This window comes from Cryptomeria japonica, chromosome 10 (genome assembly GCF_030272615.1).
Source record: "Cryptomeria japonica chromosome 10, Sugi_1.0, whole genome shotgun sequence".
In the NCBI taxonomy this organism is placed as follows: Eukaryota; Viridiplantae; Streptophyta; class Pinopsida; order Cupressales; family Cupressaceae; genus Cryptomeria; species Cryptomeria japonica.
This window is the reverse complement of record NC_081414.1, coordinates 303,153,291-303,178,868: the sequence shown is the minus strand read 5'-3', so window position 1 is coordinate 303,178,868 and position 25,578 is coordinate 303,153,291. Positions and strand designations below refer to the sequence as shown.

Below are 25,578 nucleotides of genomic sequence, written 5' to 3'. Positions count from 1 at the left end.
TTATAAAGCTCCAACTGCGGGATTTCAACATGCTTAGGGGGGATAGCTCGAACAATGTCAAGAGAAAGTGGGCTCGCAACATCAAATGTGGGCACGCTAAACTTAGATTGATTCATAGAGGCAATCTGTTGCTGTAAAGAAGAGACAATTTGTGCAAGATTGTTAAGGGTCGCTTCAGTTGAAGAGTTCATGTTAGATTGTGATGGAGGTATTATGTTATTGAAAGAAGGTATTGATTGAGAGTAAGGTGGCGGGACACTATGATAGTTAGTCATAGGAGATGATTGGAAAAAAGGAGCACTACAAGGAGGAATGGAATGGTTAAATGAATTGCCCCCTTGCGTCATGTTCATTTGTGGAGATGTAATAGGGACACTCATTGAAGGAATGAATGAAGAAGTTGGATTGAATGAAGGAAGAGGGTTGATTGAAGAGGAAGGATTGCCCCCATGACTAGTGATCATAGGTGGAATATTTTGTATTGAAGTAGTCATTATGTTTGATGTAAAAGTAGGTATACTAGCAATAGAAGTTGTCAAAGGGATAGAATGATTGACTTGAGTAGGAGGTTGTGTATAACCTGAAGTTTCGACACAACTCTTCATAGGCATCACATTCGAATCCACGATGTGTGCAATACTATGCAAAATATCAATTCCATTCTTATCACTTTGAACCATATGTTTTAGACCCTCAATTAATGAAAGAGCTTGACTATCGGGGTATTCTCGAGACATCCATTGCTGAAAATCATCAAATTGGTTATCCAATTTTGAGAATTGCTCTACAGAAACCTCATTGAGAGCTTCTTCATCATTAAGAGGATTAGAGGAATTACTCGTGTCCTCGTTAAAAAGGCCATTCAAATTAGGTTCCATCTCCTTGGTAATTGAACCTTGGAAAGACTTAATTCTAAGGCTTCGTCTAACGGGAATAGTGTAAGTAGGGCTTATTGTTGTAAAACTCATGCACTAGAGAGAGAGAGAAGATTTTGAATTTTGAAAATAAAGTTGGCAAAATTGAACAATGAGATAATGATTATCCAATTTGAACTTTGTGAAAGAAGAGGGAAACACAACTTCCAAGAAAGGTAGGCACAATTGGAAAATTAGGGCCAAGGGAGATAGCTCTTAATTTTAATTGTTATCTTGAAAATTGAAATCTTGAATTTTGAATTTATTTTCGAATTTAGAGGTAGCAAATTTCAATAAAATCAACCAATCTTCTAGATTTAAGTTGTTAAATGCAATCATGACAATCTCCCGAAATTTTGGAAAAAATGTCAGGGACTGTGGCGAACGGAGTGCACACGATCCTTGCAACTTTTTTCAAAATTTTCAGGGATGAAGGTTATGATGATTTTAAAGCTAATTTGAAAAAATTGAGTGATTTTACGATCTGTAGATAGGCCAAATTAAAGTTGCAATCTTAAAATTGAATCCTACCAAGATTGTTGAAAAAAATGCAAAATTTGAATTTTGAAAAAGAGAGGGAAACTGAAATTTTGAATTTTATGATTTTAGAGGGAATACCAAAAGCAATACCAGCTTTGAAATTTAAAAGTTGACTCAATTTCATGCAAAATTCAATTTTGAAAGTGGAAATCAAAGTTGTTGCAATTAAACACTTAATTTCAAAAGTCACAAATTGCAAAAATTTGAATAAAGCACTAAAACTTTGAATGAATGTCAACACACTTTTTAGATTTAGGACAGTAAGAAACACAATTTTAACACAAAATTTCAATTTCAACAATTTTTGAATGATTAGAAGCCTTAATCCAAGCAATCACTAGACCAATTTTGACTTTAATTTTGAAAGTGTTAGAATTGATGAAATCAGCCAAGATTCTGAATTCTAGCAGAAAAATACAGTAAGATCTAGCTCCTGAAATTTCGGAAAAAATGTCGGGGACAATGGCGCTCGGGGTGCACACGGTCCTCGCAACTTTTTTCAAAATTTTCAGGGATGAAAGATATTATGATTTTGTTGCGGGATCCAAAGTTACAGCTGATTTGGAGGTGTTTTGATCAGTGAAATTATCGATCAAAGGCTGAATCAAGAGGGTTTTAAAAATTAGGGTTTTGACACTTAACCATTTAATTTTCAGAATTAAAGCACAAATATGAATTGATAATTTGCAATAGAAGGGTAGATCTGAAACAAGCATTAACAATTAAACATTTCACAAGCTCAATTACTAAAAAGAAAATTTAGGGTTTTTATGCAATTAACCTCTAAAATTTGCAAAAGATCAAACATGGAAATGTAATTAAGGAAGCAAAATTTTCAGATCTAACCATGAATAATCAGAATTAGGATGTTCACGTTGGGTTCACCAAAATGTAAAGCGGAAAATCGAACCCTAGGTGTTCCCCCACTCCACGGAGAGAGAAAGGAGGTCACTAGGATTGACGGTTTTCACTTAGGAGAGACTTTACATTCAAAAGAGGGGTTGAAACTCACAAGATCCAATCCCACACAATGCAAGATTGAATTCTAAATGAGTTTCAAGGGTTGAGACAACAAGGATACCCTCTTTTGTAAAGAATGTAGATAGAAGGATTGAACTAGGAGTGTATGTGAAAGTAAGAAAGATTCGCTTGTAGACGGAGATAGAGACACGGGATGAAGCTACGGACCTGAAATTAGCAGTAAAATGTTGAGACAATGCTGTCCTGCAAGTTTGAGTGAAAGTTGATGGGACAATGGCGCCCGGAGTGCACACGGTCCTCCGAAAAATCTGCGAAACGAAGGGGGATTTGTTCGTCTTTGCACAAGGATTCCAGATCTTCAATTACAGCCGCGTACCTACAACCTACACACAGAAAAGAGAGGACGATTGGGGGGTTAGGGATTAGGGGTTTGCCTTCAGGTCAAACCCCGGTTTTGGAATTAACTAAGAAATGAGAATGCTATAAATGTAAATGTTTGTAATGTAATCAAGTACTGATACCTTGTTGTAAGAATGTTTGTATTCTTACATGCGAAGGTGTAAGGATGTTGTAGGTTGTATGTTGTAGGTGATCTCCTCTTCAATGGTTGAATCCTTGTCTTGAATGCAACACCTAGCCTTGAATGGAGACCTAGAATGCTCAATTGCTTGAAGGAATGCTTGAATGCTTGAATGTTTGAATGTTTGCCTATCGCTTCCACCTTTTGCACACATATGTTTTTCCTTCTCTTCTGGGAGGGGAAATGTAGTTTATATACTTGTCAATTAGGGTTATGAAACTGATTTTTTCGACCTTAGGCCGACCTAGGAACATTATTTTCCAAATTGCAAACTTGAAGACCCGATGCCCAACAAGAGACCGGGCTCAAAATAGGGCCAGGGACCAAGGCGCCATGGTCCCACCTCCCGAGATAGCAGGGTGTAAGGAGGATCAGGCCAAGGTGCAAAAAGATGCAGCTTTTGATGTCGTAAACAGGTTTCGGGGTCTCCATTCAGGTTCAACATTGCGCTGCCATCGTGAAGACCCAAATGCAGTCGAAATTGCAAGTGTCGCAATTTTACGACGCTACACTACCTAAGAAAGCACACTGCTCCTTGAAGGATTTGCTAGGCAAGATAGAAGGACCTTCTCAAAGCAAGATACATGAATATTACAATGAGTGAGAAACATGAACTTGAACTTAGATATAAGAGTGCATTTGTCATGTATAGATGTTGCAGTCCCTTTTTTGCACACTTAATCTATCTAACTAACTTGTTGCAAGCATAGAATGATTTTATCTTCTATATATACCCTATGCATCATTTCAAAACCATAACTAGGTCAGCTCCAAGATAACTTTTAATCAAAAGCATATAACACTCCACCAGTCAGCCTCAAACAAAAGCATTGTGAAATAAAACGAGTTGTGGATAAATGCAAAGCATAATCGAGATAAAAAAACATTACAATATATCCTCCAAAGTAAATATAATTGATTACAATCAAATCACAAGCGAAAGAAACAAAACTGTCAAACCAACTAACAACTTCACCAAAATTGTCAACTATACACCTTTGTGCCATCGGGGTGAAACCAAGAACATCATGCAGATCAATAAATGAGCATTGTAGTCTATGCACAATATCCCTACAAACTCCTCCTAAAGTATCTGACCATTTTGTGTTGGCAAAAGTGGAGAAACACATTGAGCTGACGAATATAGAGCATCCCGAAGTGATTATAGCATTTCAATGCTTGAGATATTGCATTGTTGTACACCAAATCATTTAAAACCTACACGAATGAAACTTTATATCTCTCTAATCATATCCACAAGTCTGCACAAAATATATCTGGAGAATAGTTATGAAAGATGTTATGACATAAAAATATGGAAACAACTTCCTTGTTGACTAACAATATTAACTCCAAAAATCCATGACCAAATCTTGTAATGCAGAGGAATGCAAACCAAAATGCAGAAATTTTATCTTTAGGAAATGCACTGTCTATGCCTTAGACCGATTATCTCACAGACACAAGTATGAATAGAGACTCAACTTTAAAATAATTGAGACAAGTAGAACCAATCTATGTGATTGCATTCTTCATTCAAAGCATGAACAATGTACAACAAACTTAACCATGGTGCAACATATACATACCATACTTCTGCACTCTTACTATCATCTTATATCATGACTACATCTTCTTGAAACCATCTCTCTCAAACATGTTGGTCTCAAACCATTTCTCTACCTCTTCAACTACACCAATCCATCTCTATACAAGTATGATAGGTTGACATCAATGACAACATATTGCACATATTGCCAATAGGAAGGGGCTAACCTTGCCATCAATTAGGAAAGACAACACTTTGTTTATAGATAAATGATCTAAAGCTTTTGCAACACATACCCCCATTTTTTGCGAGAAAAGGTGCAATGCAAGAGAATTTATGATATAGGTAGGTCAGAGTCCACATATCTAAATTTATGAGCAAATCATCCAAACTAGCTAATGACATTGCAACTATTTTTCCCCAATTATTTTGATCTAGATGCCACAATCCACATATCTAAATTTATGAGAAAATCATCCATATTGCACTTCCACAACTTAAAGTTACTATCACCAAACTTTTCTATCTCTAGTTTAGGCATTCTTGTCATCTTCCTTGAAACAAATAAATTATTTGTGCATATTCCTAATCAAACTAAAATTAGAACCAAAAACTTTTTCCTACCATTTACAACCTTGGTTAATCAATTTTTGATACCAAATGAAAGAAAGCTAAGGTCTAGAAAGGTTTTCTACACTAATTTTTAAGAAGAGACATGGACAAAAAATATGTTTTAAAATAATTTATAGGAAATAAAAAACACAATAATATCATTCACCATAAGATAATCATGTAAAATGGGAAAAATCATTCTAAAAAAAACTTAGCCTCCAAACTTCGTACTAATGTATTAATCACATGTCAACAATCTTGGTTACAATATGATCTTTAAGCAAGGAGTCTTCATAGGAGACAATACTAGCACTTACATATAGAATAATATTAGCATCATATTAACAATACCTACAAAATATGCTCTCTAAACTCCATCCCAAGCATCCACTGAATAGAGAAACCAATACACAAAAGCACCAAAGGAGAATCACAAGACTATGAGCTAATAGTACCTGAAAGTGACACCAAAGTCTCATCAAATTCCAACAATCAAATCCCGAGAAGATTCCTCATGTTAGAATATGGTCTTTGCTTACGCTTGTGATAAGAGTCTATCATAACATGCCATGGTTATTTTTTTCAAATTGGGCTCTCCAATTTATCTTATTCTATCCCTTCAAAGATGCTTTATGACAATCATAATGCCATGTTATAGGTTCATGAATGTTCTTGGTCAGTGTGTGTAACTTCCTCTTAATGTGAAAGGCATGACTTGCAAATGCCACACCTTTTGCTCTAGGAAGCCAATTGAATCCTTTTTAACAATTGATAATTTTTGGAGCAAAAAACAACCTCTATAGCCCAAAAATTATATTTTAATGTTCTCGACAATAGGATGTAGGGTTGATACACCTCCCTAATATATCAAATAATCAAATATAATGGGGAAGTTTGTTTGCAATCCACTAGAATAATTTAAGTACGTGCTAATGAAATAAGCACTCCATGTTAATAATGGTGAAGCTCAACCAAAAAGAAAAATCCATTGTGGGTAAGGAACACAAGCTCCCGTCCATGTATCTAGAATCAAATCTAAATGCTTGCCTACAAAGGGGATAATTTTTTCTACAAATTTTTTTCCTTGAAGGATAAAAAAATCATTAGATATAATGGGGAGAAACCTTCTCACTCATTTGACTTATCATTTATCAAGATTAAGAAGGGGAGTCAATTAATACCAACATTAACTAAATGATCTACAACCTCATTGCTTTCCTTGAAAAACATGGCGAATTAATACTAAAATTAGCTAAGTGTTCTACAACCTTGTTATTTTCCTTGAAAAATGAAGAAACGTGTAACTTACTCAAAATTATGTGATAATTTACAAGTCTCTAATAAATAATTCTTAAGCCATGATACCAACAATTATCACATGTGAATCTTCTTCTAAAATTAATTTCCTAAAATCCCACCAAAACAATAACTTGTTATGTTAAAAAAACTATTTCTAAAATACAAATCAATAAAATTAATTCTAATAAAACATTACCATTATTATTTCTTCTTCTTTTTAATCAAAGGAATCGAATTTAGTCCAGCCACCTGAAACTTAACTCTTTATGGGACAATAACCTCTTGAACAATATACAACAGATCCTCATCTACACTCCAGACAAATAAAAAATTAAATCCACAACCTAAACTGAATAAACTAACCCAAAATCATCAGCATTACTCAATAATGACACAATGATATTATAACACCATCCTTTTCTAATCTCTGTCATTTTGATGCCTCCAATGCCTCGTTCAGCACGAGAGGATATCGTTTTCCAATGTGACACGATGCCGGCTTGAAGCCCAGACGTCCATTTCTAATGTAGACCTTCTCCTGTTTAGAAATGCTCTCTTTTGTATCTTTTTCATGGAATGTTCATAAAACCCAGATCCCATAAGCAGAACAATATATCTGGACATGCTCATATGGAAGAGCATATTACAGCAAGAGTAATTGAGATCTGGTATGAGGAACAACAGTACCGATTCTTCTTACAGAGATGGGTTTAATACAGATGAGTTCAGTTATGCCGTGGGCACAACAGTAGGAATTATAATCTTCATGTTGGTCATATTCTTCGTGTATTACAGATGCATAAGATCTGTCCCTCAACAACTCACTCCACAACACACTCCAAGAGTGGATATCATTTCTGAACCATCGTCGTCCAGGGAAAGTGGGGTGGAGGAGGCAGTCATCCATTCATATCCCATTATTGTGTTTAGTGAAAAGCATGAAGCCCTCTCTCAGCAGCAGCAGGACAGGAGTTGTTCAATATGTCTTGAGGATTACAAATGTAATGAACAGCTGCGTATGATAATGGATTGTAGGCATGTTTATCATGTCCATTGCATAGATGCATGGCTCACAGGGCATGCAAGCTGTCCCATTTGCAGAAAATCTCCCCACAGAGAGTTAGTTGTTAGAGCAACTTAGTGGTATGCAAATTAGTGAAGTTGTAAATTAAAAAAAACATACTTCAATTATACATTTCCATGGTATTTAGCATAGTAAATTTTTTTATGTAGGGTAGTTTGTTGTACTTTAATGTAAATTATTAGTATGTAGTTATCAATAAGATATGTTTGTTATTTTTTTATTTTTTTTTGGAAGTCCGAGTATATTGATCATAACATATAAGATTTTTAAAACTTTTTTTTATTGTAATTTACTATATGTTGATGTTGGGAAATCTATAACTCACGATATAAAACTACATCAATGATAAGAGATTTCCACAATCTCTAATATCAAGAGGATGTTGTTTCTGGATTCAATTGTGTTCAAGATTTTTGCATCGACGTTCTAGATCACACTTCGTGTTCCATTGTTAGGATGAAGAGAGCCAAAGAAAACATGAACACAATTGAATAACAAATTGTGATCTAAAATGTTGATGCAAAAATATTGAACACAATTGAATCCCGAAACCACATCCTCCTGATAAAACTACATTTTAATTATAGTTTTGAAAAAGTCCAATAGTGAATACCATAATTTGTGTTCTTTATGTCTACTAATTTAATATTGTGTGACACTCAATTGTAAGGAGAGACATTAAAATATTTAATATTGTGTGACATTCAATTGCATGGAGAGAGATTAAAGTACAATACATAATGAATTACAATTAAAGAAGAGCTTCAAACATTAGTATGTTGTGGTCAACATGTTGGCTATTTATTTTGGAGTTCGAGATATGTTGACCAAAACATATCGACTCTTTAAACTCTTCTTTAAAATTTGTAACTCATTATATTGTGTACTTTATGTATCTTTATATAATTGAAGGTACACAATATTAAACTAATGAACATAAAGAATATGAATTGTAAAATTCATTATTGAACTTTAAAAAATTTATATTGAAATGTACTTTTATGTGCTTGTTATGAAAAAGTGGATTAGAAAAATTGTGATCTTTCATACATCTCTTTAAAGTACAACATATTAGATTTCTTTAAAGTACAACATATTAGATTGAAGTGTGGTTTAAAGGTATTAGTTTTAAGAACCTTTCAAACTCTTAAAAGGAGAATGGTTTGTTCATGGTAGAACATGTTTAGCCTCTCCCCACCAAAGTATTTGAAGAAATTATTTTTATATATAACTTAATAGAAATGTTAGATATTTATATAGAATAAGTTTTAGTTGATGTGTAGGGATAGATATATCATTACTCTTTTTAAGAGCAATTAAATGATTTTCTAGCTATGATATATATATAAAATAAAATTGTTTTTACTTTAAGATTAAAGTTTGTGAATAAAGAGAAATAAATTATGATTGGAAAATGTTGTATATTTTTTATGTATTTTGGAATTTGAAATTTTTGTTTCAATTAATATGCGGATATAAAAATCAAGATATTTATTGCATTTAAAAGAAATGATCATCATATTCTCACAATAGATATATAGGGGTGCAAAGATGGTTAATATAATGTTAGGGTTATCTTGTATTAGCTAATAATTATTTATTTAATTATTAGTCTGTTATACTCTACACTTAAGCTAAACTTAGGCATTTAATAATATTGTAGGTTCTAATTATTAAATACACATTATCCCTTTAGGGTTTCTTTAGGGTTGCACATATTTAGGGTTTCATATTCTCCTTTCATAAGAATTGTATTGTAATTTTCTTTTTTAATTCCCTCTCTGAATGATAATCTCTCTTTCAGAGCCTTTATTATGTTTCTGTCTCCAATCTTCTCTTGTGACAGGTATTTTGCTAACAGGTATTCTTGGGATCTCTGAAGTTGTATTTTCTCAACTTCTTCATGGTATCAGAGCCTTCATCTGCTGCTGCTTGTTCGTGATTTATTTTTAGAAGATTTTCTCTGGAGGCAAGGGTTTCAGTTCTTTTTTAGAAGTTTTAGTTTGGATCTAGGGTATCTTTTTTTTTTTTTTTTGTTTGTTTATGGGCATTTTGAGCTCAAACGGACCTCACCATTGAGCTTAGAACACCCAAAAACTCCCATTTTCATATAAAATTTGTCCAGTTTGGACAACTTTAGCTCTGAGATTTTTTTTTGAGTTTGCCCTTTGCAAGCACGTTTTCTGAGGCAAAAATAAAAAACAATAAAAAAATCAAAAAAATATTTTTTTCGGGCCTTTTAATGGCGTGCCCAGGCCGCGACCAACCGCCAGCCCGGGACCCACCGCTGCTACCCCCTGGAAACCCTGCTGCCGCCACTTGGAAAACCCACTGTTTTGCCATAACTTGGGCAAATGAAGTCATTTTTTGCAAAACCTTATATCATCGGAAATCTCTTTCCAGATATGGAGGTTTGAACTTTTGATTTTGCTTTTTTGATGGTGTTTTTTTTTCTGTCAAAGCCAAAGGTTCCTTTTTGCACTCTGGGAGACATAACTTGAGCATCTGAACTCCGTTTTCCAAAAAAATTATATCGTTGGAAAGATTGTTCTGTGTTATTTCCATTCATATGAGTTTTCTTTCCAGATTTTGCTCCAGGTATATTTTATTTAGTTTTTTGCTTTCAACACTCTAGTGAATATGTTGGATGTTTCAGGTCCTAGGATCTCTTTCTTTGAGTAGGATGTCTCGTATTTGGTTGTTCTTTCTATTTCTAGTCACCTGTCTCTTCTTTTCATTGTCACATTTTATTTATGTAAACACACTAGATAAAGTGTCATCATGCATTGTATACTTGGGATCTTGCACATCTTGTGCCTTATTGTACATGCACTACTTATAAAGTGCCTTGGGGGGGGTGGGGGGGGTTGATGTTTGCCTTTGTTTTCCATCTACCTTTGTCACTTGAGTGTTCCTTCCACGATACTATGTACTTTCTTTGCACCTTTGATGTTCCTGGTTCTTCGTCATGCAGTTCTTGTTGGTCATTCTTTTCAGTGTACCTGTCCCTCTCCCTTTTCACCATTATGGGGAGGTTTGTCCTGTTGGTTCTAATGCTTCCTTGGTTCGATTGATCAGTTCTTCAGAATTTGGTGTCTCATGCCATATGTATCTTCGAGTTTAGTTGTTTGCCTTTGTTTGCCATCTGATTCGAGTAGTGTCATTTGAGGGCACTCATGTAGATTACAATCTTCTCTACTTGGTCATGTTCTATTTCAGTGGAAGTTCTTCAGATCAGTAGTTACTTTTCGATAATGTTTGCATCTATTTCATGCTTCAGTGGTGTTCTTCATGATCTTTTCTTGTTCCTAGCTTTTTGGAACATTCTTGTTTGGAGGCTTCTTCAGTCCTTCAGTTGCTTTTCCATCTCTTTTTGGAGTAGACTTTTTTTCCCACATGATTTTCTCTATTTTTCCGGTTCATAGAGATTTGGTTGTAATTGGGTACCTCATCAGGCCTTGTTGCCGGGACCCAAATTTTCCTTCTTCATGTAGTTGCATTTTGCTTTCATGCATTTAGTTTTTTAGCTACTCCCTAAGTTCATCTTAAGGGGGGGTGTTAGAGTTATCTTATATTAGCTAATAATTATTTATTTAATTATTAGTCTATTATACTCTACGCTTAAGCTAAACTTAGGCATTTAATAATATTCTATGTATTTAATAATTATTCTAATTATTAAATACACATTATCCTTTTAGGGTTTCTTTAGGGTTGCACATATTTAGGGTTTCATATTCTCCTTTCATAAGGATTGTATTGTAATTTTCTTTTTTAATTCCCTCTCTAAATGAAAATCTCTCTTTCAGAGCCTTTATTGTGTTTTTGTCTCCAATCTTCTCTTGTGATAGGTATTTTGCTAACAGGTGTTCTTGGGATCTCTAAAGTTGTATTTTCTCAACTTCTTCACTTAATTACCAAGAAAAAAACATACTTTGAAGTGTATTAAGGAGATAATTATGACCCAAAGGCTTTGGAAGAGCAGGAGGAACTCACTCAAAAAGCTTCACATGAGACATCTCAACAAGCAAATTGTAAGGGAAAGGTCAATTAGATTTTTATTTTGAGGATGAATTAGCAACTTGAATGAAAGTCATAACCATTGAATTTTTATAAAGATGCCCCTTGTCTGCAAACTCATGAACAAAATAACATCTTCAGTGAAAAATCTACAAAACAATCTTAGGTAATGCCCCATAGTTTTAGACTTTTGAATAGTCAAATAAGAGGTTGTTTTTGCTTGCCCCATAAATTTTAACAACTCACCCATAGCTAATACTCTTGAAGATATAACTAATTTACATACTTATAAACAAGAAAATGGTGGCAACTTTGTAGACTCTGACAATATATTGCAATTAATATTAGTAGATTTCCACAATCCATGAGACTGACATGTGTTGCTTATGGATTTGATTGTGTAAATATTTTTTCATCAACGTTTCGGATAACACTTCTATCATCAGGATGAGATAGAGATCAATATGTACATTTTCTAGCACATGCACATTTTCTAGCATTATTGCAATGTATGATAATATTATTGCTAATGAAGAAATTGGAGAAGAGGCAATCCAACATGTTCATTCACTATTGGAGATGACTTCCAACATGAATAATTGATTGGATATGATTTGTCTTTCAAGATTGAGACATGAGTATAGGAAGACAATAATAGACTTACATTTAAAATCCAACTAATGATCTATTACTAATTACAATAATAGAAATTGGAATATTTGAACCAAAATAAATCATTTCAAAGAAATAGAAAGAACATAATATTTATGAAATACTTTAAAGAAGAAATGTGACCCTATAACAAATCAATGGGAAAAAATGATAGCTTTGGCATGCAAAATATTGTTCGAAAAAAACATACAAATGAAAACTGCTTAATCATTTTTTCCTAGTAATCTTTCCTTAAAAAAAATAATATAGCCACTTAAGGTGGGCATTGCATATAAGAATTTTTCAAGCGCAAATGGATTGCAACCCTTACCTCCCAATAAATGTCACAAACGGGAAAGAGAAGTATTTGTCCAAGGAGGAGCTCCCTTCACAATCGCATGCAAGCAAAAATCCTCCATAAAACCCCTTCCAAGATCCACAATCATACCTCTCAAATTCTCCTCCAAGTATATCAAGAAAATACAATGTCAAAATAGAGGGGATATGGAAAGCTTGAGCAAGAATAAATCCTTGAAAAGATAGAAGCCTTACCTTTTCCCCAATTCCAATACCCCATTTTGGGATTTTTCTTTGATTTTTTATAAATTAATTTTTTTCAAAAGCCCCTTTTTTAATTTAAATAAAATAATAACAATTATTTAATTAAATAGTATCCACCATTCACTTTTATAGTGATATTAGTTTAATTCATAATTTCGATATATACATAAAAAATTCATACTTTATAGAAATAGATAATATCTTTGATGAATTACACTACTTTACAATAAGTTGTAGAAACATAATTATAATTTTAGATTAATTATCGACATGTTATAATTGTAAAAAAATCATTAAAATATAACCAAAGGAATCAAGCAAATTTTATGAAAAATTATTAAATTAAGCTTATATAAAAAGTCTCAAACCATTTTCAAAACATACAAGCACAATTACAAATCCACATTAGTCATGAATACAAGATTGATCAATTTAGATTTAGACTCATAAGGCAACATAAGGCAAATTTTGTAGCTTGACTTCTAGCAAGACAAGATAAGATAAAAGACAACATATTTACTCAATTTAATTGTCTACAAATAATCATTTTTGGGTAAAACCTACATTACACACTCAAGGAAACCACCAAACATACATGTCCCACATACAATAACCAAAGTACATTATGCATATAAACACTAACAAGATTTAACACCGAATCCATATGTAACCATCTAACATACTAATGTGTAATAATTACTCCTAGTATTGAACTAAATGAGTACATGCAAGATCACATATCATAAAAAACAAAGTGAGGCTAGGGCATGACTAAGTCCAAGCATAAACTAATCCTACACTTGTATAAGCACCTTATATGCTCAAGTAAGACATCAAATTTGATAATGAATATCATAGTTGAAGCAACACAAATTGACCAAATGTGTAATCTAGAAAGATACACATCCATCCTACAATTACACCACATTAGAATCATTTCATAGAAACCATTAATTCAATCATATTTTTTAATTTACAACTACAATATTCTTATTTTTATTGGAGGATTTTACATCATTCACAAGATTGTTTTTGCTATCCAATATGAAAGCACATATGGTAAATACCATGGGAGTGTATAATTGAAGTGTTTTTTATTTACACCTTTACTTTTTTTGTCGAGAACTTTATATCATCCACAAGATCGTTTTTACTCTCCGATGCAAGAGTACGAACCTTAGGCTGAAACCTCTCTGACTAAAAGTCAAGGACTGAAGGTTTTCCATTCCACCAAAATTGTTAGGGCACGATCCCAACCTCATCCTTAATGGTGTTAGATTCCTATATTCAACAAGACTTAAACCCTAATAGACTCTTTAGAATCATTCTTCAATCACAAAACCAAAAATCCACCTACAACTACACAAATTTAAATACCACTAAATTGCTCCAATAACTAGCTCCCTCTGGGAGGATTTCTGCAAATGGGACAGCTTGGGTGCCGTGTGAGCCATTCATCTATACAACGGACATGATACACATGCCTACAATCCATTACCATACGCAGTTGTTCATTATGTTTGTAACCCTCTAGACATATCGAGCAACTCCTGTCCTGCAGCTGAGCGAAGGCTTCATGCTTTTCGCTAAACATAATAGTGGGATAGGAAAGTATCACCGACTCCTCCACCCCTCTTTCCCTAGGCGACAATTCCACTCTTGGAGTTTCTGCTGGATCTTGCTGGTCTGGATCAGACCTCCAGAATCTAAAATACAATAACAATACGGTCAATATCAACATTGTACCTACTGCTGTTATACCCACGCCATAATCGATCCTATTTGGTTTAAAGCCATGTCCCTCAGAAGAATCGCTATTGTTGCTCCTCATACCATATCACACTAACTCTTACTAACATGTTCTTCCATATAAGCAGATCCAGATAAGCTCTGCTATGTTGTTTTTCTTATAGGATTTGGGATTTATGAACATCCCATGAAAGCTACAAAAGAGAGAATTTCTAAGTGGCGTGTGTCTACAATGGAAATCGTCATCCCCGCTTCAAGATGGCATCGTGTCGACATTGGGAAACGATAACTTGTCGTGCTGAACGAGGCATCGGGTGCATCAATCTAATATAGATTAGAAAGGATGGTGTTAAAATATCATTGTGCCATTATCTAAGTAGTGGTGATGATGTTTTATCAGAATTTAATTGTGTTTTTTTGGAGAATTTTTCATCTACAAAGATTTTTTAGTTATTTGAGGGAACACGAGTCTTAGGCTGAATCTCTTCGGCTAAAAGTCAAGAATTAAGGGGTATTCATTTCGCCAAATTCACATAGGGCACAATCCCAATTTCATCTCTTTTTTGATGTTGGAGCCTTGAACTCATCAAGGCTTGACTCCTAGTGGGCTCATTAAGAACCTTTCAACTTCACCAGCAGACCAAGGGTCCATTGACAATTGTATAATTTTTGAGTTAAATTTATTGATTTATATTTTATAAATAACACTTTTTGAAGATATTAGAATTGTAATTTTGGTGAGTGGTAAAAAAATAATTATATTAATAGAGGGAATGTGCACAAAGATGGTGGTCAGAAAAATGGACACCACAAAAAAAAAAACATGGAAAAACAAGCAGCACGTACGCGATTTTAAAATTTGAAATTCCCGCTTACGCGCTTAGGTTTGTTCTTCCCGAGCCTAGAGAAGATAGCGCGCATGTGCTACTTTTAGGAAAATGAGCGAGTACGCGCTACACCTAGGAAAACGAGCGCGTACACGATGCTCAAAGGAAAATGAGCGCGTAAGCGCTAATAATCCAAATATAACCGCGTACGCGGTGCCTGGTAAAAAAAGTTAAAAAAACAAAACTGGGTCTCATTACCCGTGAATAGCGCGTTTTTTACTTCGTTTTTTTTCCATTTCCTCTCCTAAACTGCGAACGAGGTGCTAGATTTGTCCTCCAAGCTATGGATCAAGGTTAGTTTTTGTTTATTTTTGTCTTTCTTTTCTGTTTGTTCAATTTGTTTTACATTTTGAATTTAATTTCATTAATTTTGATTAGGTTTTTTCATTTTTTGTTTCAAAAACCAGATTCTTCTAATCCAGAACAAGAACAACCAAATGCACCTCCTGAAAACACACAAGAACAACCCCCAATTCCTCCTTTTGACTGCACACCTGAAACACGGGAGCAATTAATTAACCAGTTAGGACAAAATACGTCTAAAATCAATAGACTGATTGTTAAATTGAAAACTTCTGAACTTGAGCATCATCAATCCCTCACCACTAGCCTAGAAACATTAGCTAGTGGTGCCATAGTTGTTTCCACACAAATTACCAAATGGGGAAGCTTTAGGGATAGGTGTCGTCAATTCTATGCCGATGGGCTATCATACGATGGAGTAAAAAACAAAAATATTACTAAACAACAAATATGTGCCCTTTTCATTGATCCCAAAACTGGTCAGTCATTACCTCTTAATGCAAAGAGGTTTCCCATACATTGGTGTACCAATGTGCAGATGAAGAATCTTTTTTGACAGAGGTGGTGGATGGTCTTTGATGATCCACCTTGTAATAATTATGAGGTGCCATTATATTTTTTGAGAAAAATATATTATGAATTTGTGCTCAATGTGTGCCCAAACTATTTTGACATGAGAGAGTTCCATGGTAGAGGTGGTGGCTCTGCCCAAGATAGACCTGGAGCCCGTAGGCGATTACCCGCGGAGAGTCGCCGCCCCTAGCACCCAAACCCAAGGTGCATCAGGCTGTCCCAGTAGAGCTGAAAGAGTCGATGGAGCTACAAACTCTTCAGGCGGCCACAACATTGACTGGTGTCATCATCCAACATGTGACATCATTAGCACACCCTATTGTATTGGATGATGAGCCATTAGGTGGCGACAGAGAGCCCATCCAACATATGTGTGTCAGTTGCTCGGGGATATGCTCGGGGATAGATGATGTAGCCGGTGCATATGGATCCTCATCTCATCTGTGCACAATTTGCGAGAGTAGATATCAGGCCCACACGGTTGAGAATTTTGCGCTGACAGACGAGTTGATGGACATGGTGTTTGCCCATGAGCCATAGACACAGGTGTGGATTTGAATTCATAGAATTTTATTTATCAGTCACTTTAAATTTGTAATTACATAAATGAATTTTCATTTATACATCGATTTAAATTGAGACAAATAATATGCATTTCAGGATGCAGCAATAGTATCCCATACTCCTCCCCCAGTTACTATAGCTGCAACTTCAATGCCTGAGGTACAAATTTTGTAACATGTTAAAATAGAATAGTACACTTTGAATTAAAAAAAATACAAGATACACTAACTATCTTTAATGCTTGGTCCAATTTCTGGTTTGCAGGTGTTGACAAGGGACAAAATGTCCCAGATTGATGACATCACGCTCTCAGCGATCGATTTTGGCCTACAAGGCTATACGGTATCATATTTTGTACAACCCCTTTTATATATTGTTTTGATGGAATATGCAAGTCATTTCATTTTAGATTTTTAAAATTATGTTTAATTTATTATCTGTACTAATATCTCATGTTAATTTTGTTTTTTTAGGGCACCCCCTCCGCGTCTAGGGCTAGTCCTAAGAAAAAGAATTCCTCGAAGACGCCATAACGTGGGAAGAAAGTAATTGAACACATTTTTAGTTGTACAATTATTTGAAAATGTTGAAATCAAGTATTAGTTGGGGTTTGTATATTGATTAGTTTTTTTTGTCTATTTTACATGTACAACGGTCATTGAGCTATGTAGATTTGTTGAATGCATGCACCTGATTCGCCCGTGGATCAAGAGAGGGCGGAGGTATGTATCTCTACTTTATTTTCTTGATTTCATGATTATATGCACGCGTACATGTGAACTTGTGATATATTATAATCTTATAATTTTTTCATACAGAAAATATCCATACCTATTTCATCAATGGCGAACCCTCCTCCTTGCACTAGAGAAGCATCTCAGGATCCGGTACACTTTTGTTTGATATGTAAAATTAATTGTTTTTGACCTTCAATACGTAACATTATATTAATTGTATTTAATCTTTGAACATTTTTTGTATAGGTAATAGCGACAGTTTCTACATCGATGGTGAGCCATCCTCAGTCCATTGGATAAGCATCTCAGGCACAAGTACGTCATTGTTATCTATATTATAGCTTTTAAGTGTTTTTGATATATTTATGTTAGTACATTATATTAATTGTACATTTAATCTACAATAGACCCCTTCACGGTACAACCATAACGTGGATCCATTTAAGTATGTCTTCAAAAAAACTCCTAAGAGTGACAAGGAGAGGAGAGCGAAGACAATAGCTCCTAGATCAGTCGATGAGGTAATCTATATTTAAATTACAAAGGAATTATAGTTAAATGCATGGTTATGTTGTTAATTGTGAACTATTTTCTACAAAAGAATTCTAACTTGGCTTTTGAATTGTGGTTTTCAGCCATCTACAGAGCCGTGTACTGCATCGAAGAGGCTTGATTTTGATGATTCACCGCAAGTTTAGGATCATATAGTGTTAGTTTTGGTCATAGAATGACCAATACATGTAGATATATTCTACATTTTTATTGTATATCGATTTGGACATGGTATATGCCACATTTTGTAATACTTGTATTGACTTGGCAGACATGCCTTTTTTATATATATAAATATCGATATTCGATCCAATAAGTGTGTACTGAGTTCATTATTTTGTATTCTTTGTATTTTGTGGTTGTCCTTTTATAAATTTAAATGAATATTTGCATATGTAATCAACAATATGAATATAAAGAACAAAAATATATGATATAAAATATTTCAATCGTGGAATATGATTTGATAAAATTTCTAAAATGTTGAATTAACCCTACAAAACTTCTTGTATTTAATTCATTATTGTGTATTCTCTGTATTTGGTGGCTTCTCTTTTATAAATTTAAATAAATATTTGCATATATAATCAACAATATGAATATAAACAACAAAAATAGACAATATGAATATAAACAACAATATGTGTTTGGTGCGAGAGCACCCTCACGCTCACAATGGTCAAATTTTGTTCGTCGTGTGCACAAACCAACGTCATGAGCGCGTCCGGGTGGGTAGGTTTACACTAGGCATGCCCTTATCATGCATCCCAAGTCGTCGGAACGTTGAGAGTCATAACGTACCGCTGCGATCTCTCAAGTGCCCTGAGTCCAAAAAAATGTCAAAATTTGACGAATTTTTTCTTCAAATCCATGACATATATGGTCGATCCATTTGAACTCGTGGGGTCGCGTGAGGCTCCTCTACAATGTTCTGTCTCAGTTTTTGATGAGTCAGAGCCATTTTCAATTGGCAGCTTTTTTTCGCCTGCTGCAAAACCGTCAATTGCATGCAATGCAAAGTTGCCAGATTGGCTAGAATTGATTTGGTTCATCGTGTACACAAACTGACATCACGAGCGCATTCGAGTGGGAAGGTTTACGCTACGCATACCCCTGTAGTGCATTGCAAAGTGTCGAAACGTCGAGAGTCATACCATACCAGTGCGATCTCTCAAGTGCCCTGAGTCCAAAAAATTGTCAAAATTTGACGGAATTTTTCTTTAAATCCAGGACACATGGTCAATCCGTTTGAACTCGTGGAGTCGCATGAGGTTCCTCTACAATGGTCTGTCTTGGTTTTTGACGATTCGGAGCCATTTTCAATTGGTAGCATTTTTTTGCCTGCTGCAAAAACCGTCAGTTGCATGCAATGCAAAGTTGTCAGATTGGCTAGAATTGATTCGATTCGTCATGTGCACAAACTGACGTCATGAATGCATCCAGGTGGGCAGGTTTATGCTAGGCATGCCCTTGTCGTGCATCCCAAAGTTTTGAAACGTCGAGAGTCATACCGTACCGGTGCGATCTCTCAAGTGCCCTGAGTCTAAAAAAATGTCAAATTCAACATACTTTTTCTTCAAATCCACGACACATATGGTCGATCCATTTGAACCCATGGGGTCGTGTGAGGCTCCTCTATAATGGTCTGTCTCAGTTTTTGATGAGTTAGAACCATTTTCAATTGGTGGTATTTTTTTGCCTGCTGCAAAAACTGTCAGTTGCATGCAATGCAAAGTTGCCAGATTGGCTAGAATTGATTCGGTTCATCATGTGCACAAAACAAAATCATGAGTGCATTTGGTGGGAAGGTTTACGCTAGGCATGCCCCTGTCATGCATCCCAAAGTGTCGGAACATCGAGAGTCATACCGTACCGGTGCGATTTCTTAAGTGCCTTGAGTCCAAAAAATTGTCAAAATTTGACGGACTTTTTCTTCAAATCCAGGACACATATGGTCAATCCATTTGAACCCGTGGGGTCGCGCAAGGCTCCTCTACAATGGATTGTCTCGGTTTTTGATGAGTTAGAGCTATTTTCAATTGGTAGCATTTTTTCGCCTGCCGCAAAAATCGTCAATTGCATGCAATGCAAAGTTGTCAGATTGGCTAGAATTGATTCGGTTCGTCGTGTGCACAAACCGATGTTGCGAGTGCATCTGGGTGGGAAAGTTTACGCTAGGCATGCCCCTGTGGTGCATCCCAAAGCACCGAAACATCGAGATTCATACTGTATCGACGCAATGTAGAAGTTGCTTGACAACTTTTTTGACAATTTTTGCTCAAATTGTATCTAGTCTCAATCTATGACCCCTATGACTTGATAATGACTCAAATAATTCTCCATGATTATACAAGAATCAAGAATTCTCATGATTGACCAGGGACACATCACATATACTCAAAATATAGTCACAAAACATTGACACACAAAATAGTCACAAAACATTGTCACATATTATTCAAAAATTTGCCTTGAAATATGGTCAAATCAGCTCTTGGCTATTTGATTATACAAAATAATGTCTTATAAATCATCTCATGGGCTTTTATACAAAATTTTGCATTACAATATGTGAGATTCAACTCATCGTCATTTTAATATACAAATCATCTCATGGGATTTTATACAAAATTTGGCATTACAATATGTGCGATTTAGCTCATCGCCATTTTTATATACAAAATTTGGCATGTACATATGTACAAATCAGCTCATTGCCATTTAAATATACAAAATTATGCTCCTAAAATTGTAAAAATCAATTCATGGGCATTTATATATACAAAAAATGAATATAGAATAATTCGTCGACGATTTATACAAAATTCTCAAAATCATTCTACTCTGAACTGTAGAATCAATCCAGTGAGCCTTCAAGATCGGCTCTAACCCGTATTGTGTCAAGTATTGCGTCGTGGTCAGATTCACTAACTTTCCATAAAATCTTGTTATGAGGTCTACCACGATACTTCATCAAATGAATATTTGTTGCAACAACAAGGTTAGAGAAATGAAGAATATGTCTGTGTGTTTCAAAGTCCTCGAACAACCAAACATCAGAATTCTTGATAGGGTATCTCCGAAGCCATGTACCTGTCATGACAACAGACCCTATTGGGTACTCAATAGCCTCTCCATCAATGATTGTGGTTGTCAATTTTCTTTAAGGCTCAACACAACGACACAAATAGTAATCTGTTCCTTCTTCATTGTTCTCTTTTGCAACAACTGCATACACATGACCTACATTTTATAAAGTGTTAATTAATACCAAAAATAAAGTATGATGTACAACAAAATGAACCAAAAAGAATACTTGCAAAAAAATTAACTCAAAAAATCACTTGAATCCACTAGGTCGGATACATGGTCAAAATCCACTGATGTCTCCATCTGGCTCAATTGTAGTGCTTTGGAAATTTGATATGAATCAATGGAAACCAATGGTCTACAAGACCATTTGTCAACCCAATCTTGTGATTCACATTCTTCCCACAAACAATACATGCATGAAGAGCAAAAACATACCATCTGTCTCGTATAAATTACCAATGAACTTAAATTTGAACTCATAAATGAGTGCATGTCACTCGATCCTGCAACTGTACAACAATCTAGATAGTTTTCAAAGTTAGATTCAGTGATCAACCAAAAATATCTACGAACCATTGGCGTACCTGGATTACTTGGACCCATCGTAAACTTACACCATCACACAATTATTTCTGCATCTATCAACTCAACACCACCTTTGTACTTCAATTCTTCCCTAGCTAGGGCTCTTTTCACACATACTCCTGCACCATCGTTCTCTCCCTTACCATGTTCAGCCTCAGTGAAATTCCAAAAATGTTGTACACCGCTTGTCATATGCATTCTTGTCAACCAATAAAACATCCTTCCATTCTTGAATTGTGCGGTGTAATTATCTGACCATATTAAGTGTCAATTGAATCGTATGTTCCTTTCCCTTAAACTACCATAGAAAACTTTAAAGCATCCTTGTACAAACTCCGATGAATGAATACGATCATCACTTATGTAGAAGTGATACTCTCTTACAACCTTTCTATCCTCCTCTGTGCTATCATCTGCATGCATGAATGCTATGTGTACAAAAATAGAAACTTGTGTAGAGTGATAATACATGAATTGCACTTCATTTTGAGGTTGTAGTGTATAATTTTCAGCAAAATCAATGATAGAGACAATGGTGCCAAGAGGAAATGTGTCCTTACATAACTTGAATCGCTCATCTAACCATCGAGCTCTATGTGTATGCATTATGTACTCATAAACTAGTTTCTCTTGAAACATTTTCATAAATTGAGCTACACATATATCATTTTTCACTAGCTCACATCTCTTCAAATCTTTTCCATATTTAACTCCATATGTGTCTGTCTTGTATTTTCTGAAAGAAACTAGTTTCGTACCAATTTCATGTATGCTCTCCAAATGTACGCATCTTGGTAAACGTTGCAAACCACCACATATAGCACAAGAACCTTCCAAACAAAGCATCTTATAATAAATGCAACCATCATGTCTATTACATAGCACACTTGAAATAAATTATCTTACCGATTTAGGAAGTGCTTGTATATTACATTCCTGCAAAACATCGTTAGTGATGAAAAATATCATAATGCATGAAAAATTCAATATGCATCCTACAACAACACGTGGTGCGTACATGATTAATCTTAATATAAAAAGGTTTTGTCATTTCAAAAAATATTTGAGAAATTATTATTTGAGGAAATGTTTGAAGGAATCTTTCATAAAATTTAGTTTGAGTCATATCCAAATAGTGTTTGGCATGTGGCTCATGATCTGTAGACCCAATTCACCTTCTAACAACATCTCTTTGGTTGGGCAAAACTCTTGTGTTGTCATGCCAAAATTTTTCAATTAATGTTTTTAGTGCATCAACAACAACCTTGTCTTTGCGTTGTAGTCTACTCGAGAATGCCCAAAAAGAATTATTGTTAGGTTCCTCTATTTTTTCCTACCTCTTTAATGCTTTACTTAATGTTGTTCTACTAATGTTTAATAACTTACTTGTTTTGCTTATCAAACGATCTTTTTTTATTTTCTTGCTCATTATGGTTGATGTAATGACACGTCGAGTAGCATTAGAATCTTTAGTACGCGATTTTGAACCATTAGCTTGATATGCATCAAATAGATTTCTCACAATAGTTCTTTCACTGTTACTTTCAGATGATCTTAGGCCTAGAATTTTCATTGTCTCTCTAAAATTCAAATTTTTAATCATTTGAACAATTAATTGACATCTTGCGGTTTGATTTAAGTTTTTAAAATAATTTTTCCATATTCTTTTAACCATTCTCCTACAAGTTCGTTCATTCATTTTATTGGGCATTGGCTTCAATATATTCTCATCAATGTCAATTAGATACTTTGGTTTCCTACGAATGATTCTAGGAGGTGTTAACATCAGTGCATTATGTACATTCAATTCATCAAGTAGAGAAGGTGTAATATGTTCATCATTTAATTGATTATTCAATGCGGTATCTTCTTCAATTGCATTAGGTTCAAATGGTAAATCAAATGTCTCTTCTTCAATTGTATTAAGTGCATTATATTCGTTTGGTAAATCAAATTGAGATGTTGAGGATGACATATCTTCTTCTCCCATTGTTCTTATATCACACAATTTCTTCATACGCTGCCTTTGTCTTTCCTTTTGAGCCTCTCGTTGTTCCATCGTTCCTCGCTTGTTCTTTCCCATGGTTGATATTAGTTGTCCTAAACAGAATCATATTACATATATATGTAAATAAAATTTCATAAACAAACAAATAACCATAAAGATGCATCTTATCACTATTTTTTGGAATCAAACTATTAAACAATCACAATACTATTGACAAACACTAATAAGAACAACAATTCAATCATTTGAAATCATGCAAAAGCAAAAAATTCACTTACTTCTATGTATAAAACAGTGATAGAAGTGTAGACACAGTTCCAGTGGGGCCTTCAATGACCTCAAAAAATTCTTTTGAGGCCGTTGAGGCTCTTGGGAAACTAAAACTATGTCTATAAACCACATACGCGTTGTTAGTCCATAAAATGTTGACAAGCCCAACGGTATTCTTTTTTCCCATTCTGGACTAATAAGTAGCGCGTATGCACTCCTAAGCCTAAAAAATGTTATCGCAGGGTAACGAATAATGGGATAAGTACCCCGTATGTGCTTACAAGTAAAAGTACCGTGTACGCGCTCCTTTGCCTTAAAAAAGTTATGGCAGGGTAGTGAACTAATAGTTTCAGTACCTTGTACGCGCTATTGGTAGTAGAAAATATGTGAATGAAAAGGGAGGGAGGGAGAGAGAGAGAGAGAGAGGGAGAGTAGGGGGAGGGAGAGAGGAGGGGGGCGGAAGGGAAGGAGGGAGGGAGAGAGGGAGAGAAGAGGGGGGAGGGTGGGAGAAAAGAAGGGGTATGGAGGAAGGGAGAGGGAGAGTAGGGGGGAGGGAGGGAGAGGAGAGGGGGGAGAGAGAGGGAGAGAGGGAGAGAGAGAGGGGGGAGAGAAGTAGAGGGAGGGAGAGAAGAGGGGGAGGGAAGGAGGGAGAGGGGGAGAGAGGGAGAGGGAGAGAGAGGGAGAGGGAGAGGGAGAGGGAGAAAGAGGGAGAGGGAGAGGGAGAGAGGGGAGGGAAGGAGGGAGAGAGAGAGGGAAGGAGGGAGAGGGAGAGAGAGGGAGAGAGAGAGAGAGGGGGAGGGAAGGTAGAGAGAGGGAGAGAGGTAGAGGGAAGGAGAGAGGGAGAGAAGAGGGGGGAGGGTGGGAGAGAAGAAGGGGTATGGAGGAAGGGAGAGGGAGAGTAGGGGGGAGAGAGGGAGAGGAGAGGGGAGAGGGAGAGAGAGGGGGGATGGAGAGGGAGAGAGAGGGGGGGAGAGAGAGAGAGGGGGAGGGAAGGTAGAGAGAGGGAGAGAGGTAGAGGGAGGGAGAGAGGGAGAGAAGAGGGGGGAGGGAAGGGGGGAGAGGGAGAGAGAGATGGAAGGAGGGAGATGGAGAGAGAGGGAGAGAGGGGGAGGGAAGGTAGAGAGAGGGAGAGAGGTAGAGGGAGAGGGAGAGAGAAAGGACATAGGACACCATATGACTGATCTCGATTGTGACTATATAAATTACAAAAGAAGAGAAAGAGGGAGGGAGAGAAGAGGAGAAAGAGGGATGGGGTATGGATGAAGGGAGAGAGAGAGAGAGAGAGAGAGAGAGAGAGAGAGAGAGAGAGAGAGAGAGAGAGATAAGGTATGGAGGAAGGGAGAATGGGAGAGAGAGAGAGAGGGAAAGGGAGATAGAGAGAGAAGAAGGAGGGGGGAGGGAGGGAGAGGAAGAGATATCGAACCCAGGACACAATATGACCCTTAGAACACAATATGAACCCTAAC

General features: G+C 35.7%; 1 protein-coding gene across 1 annotated transcript; it reads left to right on the top strand.

Moving 5' to 3' along the window:
• Positions 1 to 7,145: 7,145 nt before the first annotated feature.
• Positions 7,146 to 7,616, top strand: LOC131052016 (RING-H2 finger protein ATL67-like). Its single transcript, XM_057986626.2, has one exon. The coding sequence runs from the start codon at positions 7,146 to 7,148 to the stop codon at positions 7,614 to 7,616; it is 471 nt and encodes a 156-aa protein (XP_057842609.2).
• The last annotated feature ends 17,962 nt before the right edge of the window (positions 7,617 to 25,578 follow it).

What these genes read in the sequence shown, in the direction of transcription:
- LOC131052016 (XM_057986626.2), top strand. Translation starts at nt 7,146, where the DNA reads ATGAGGAACAACAGTACCGATTCTTCTTACAGAGATGGGTTTAATACA.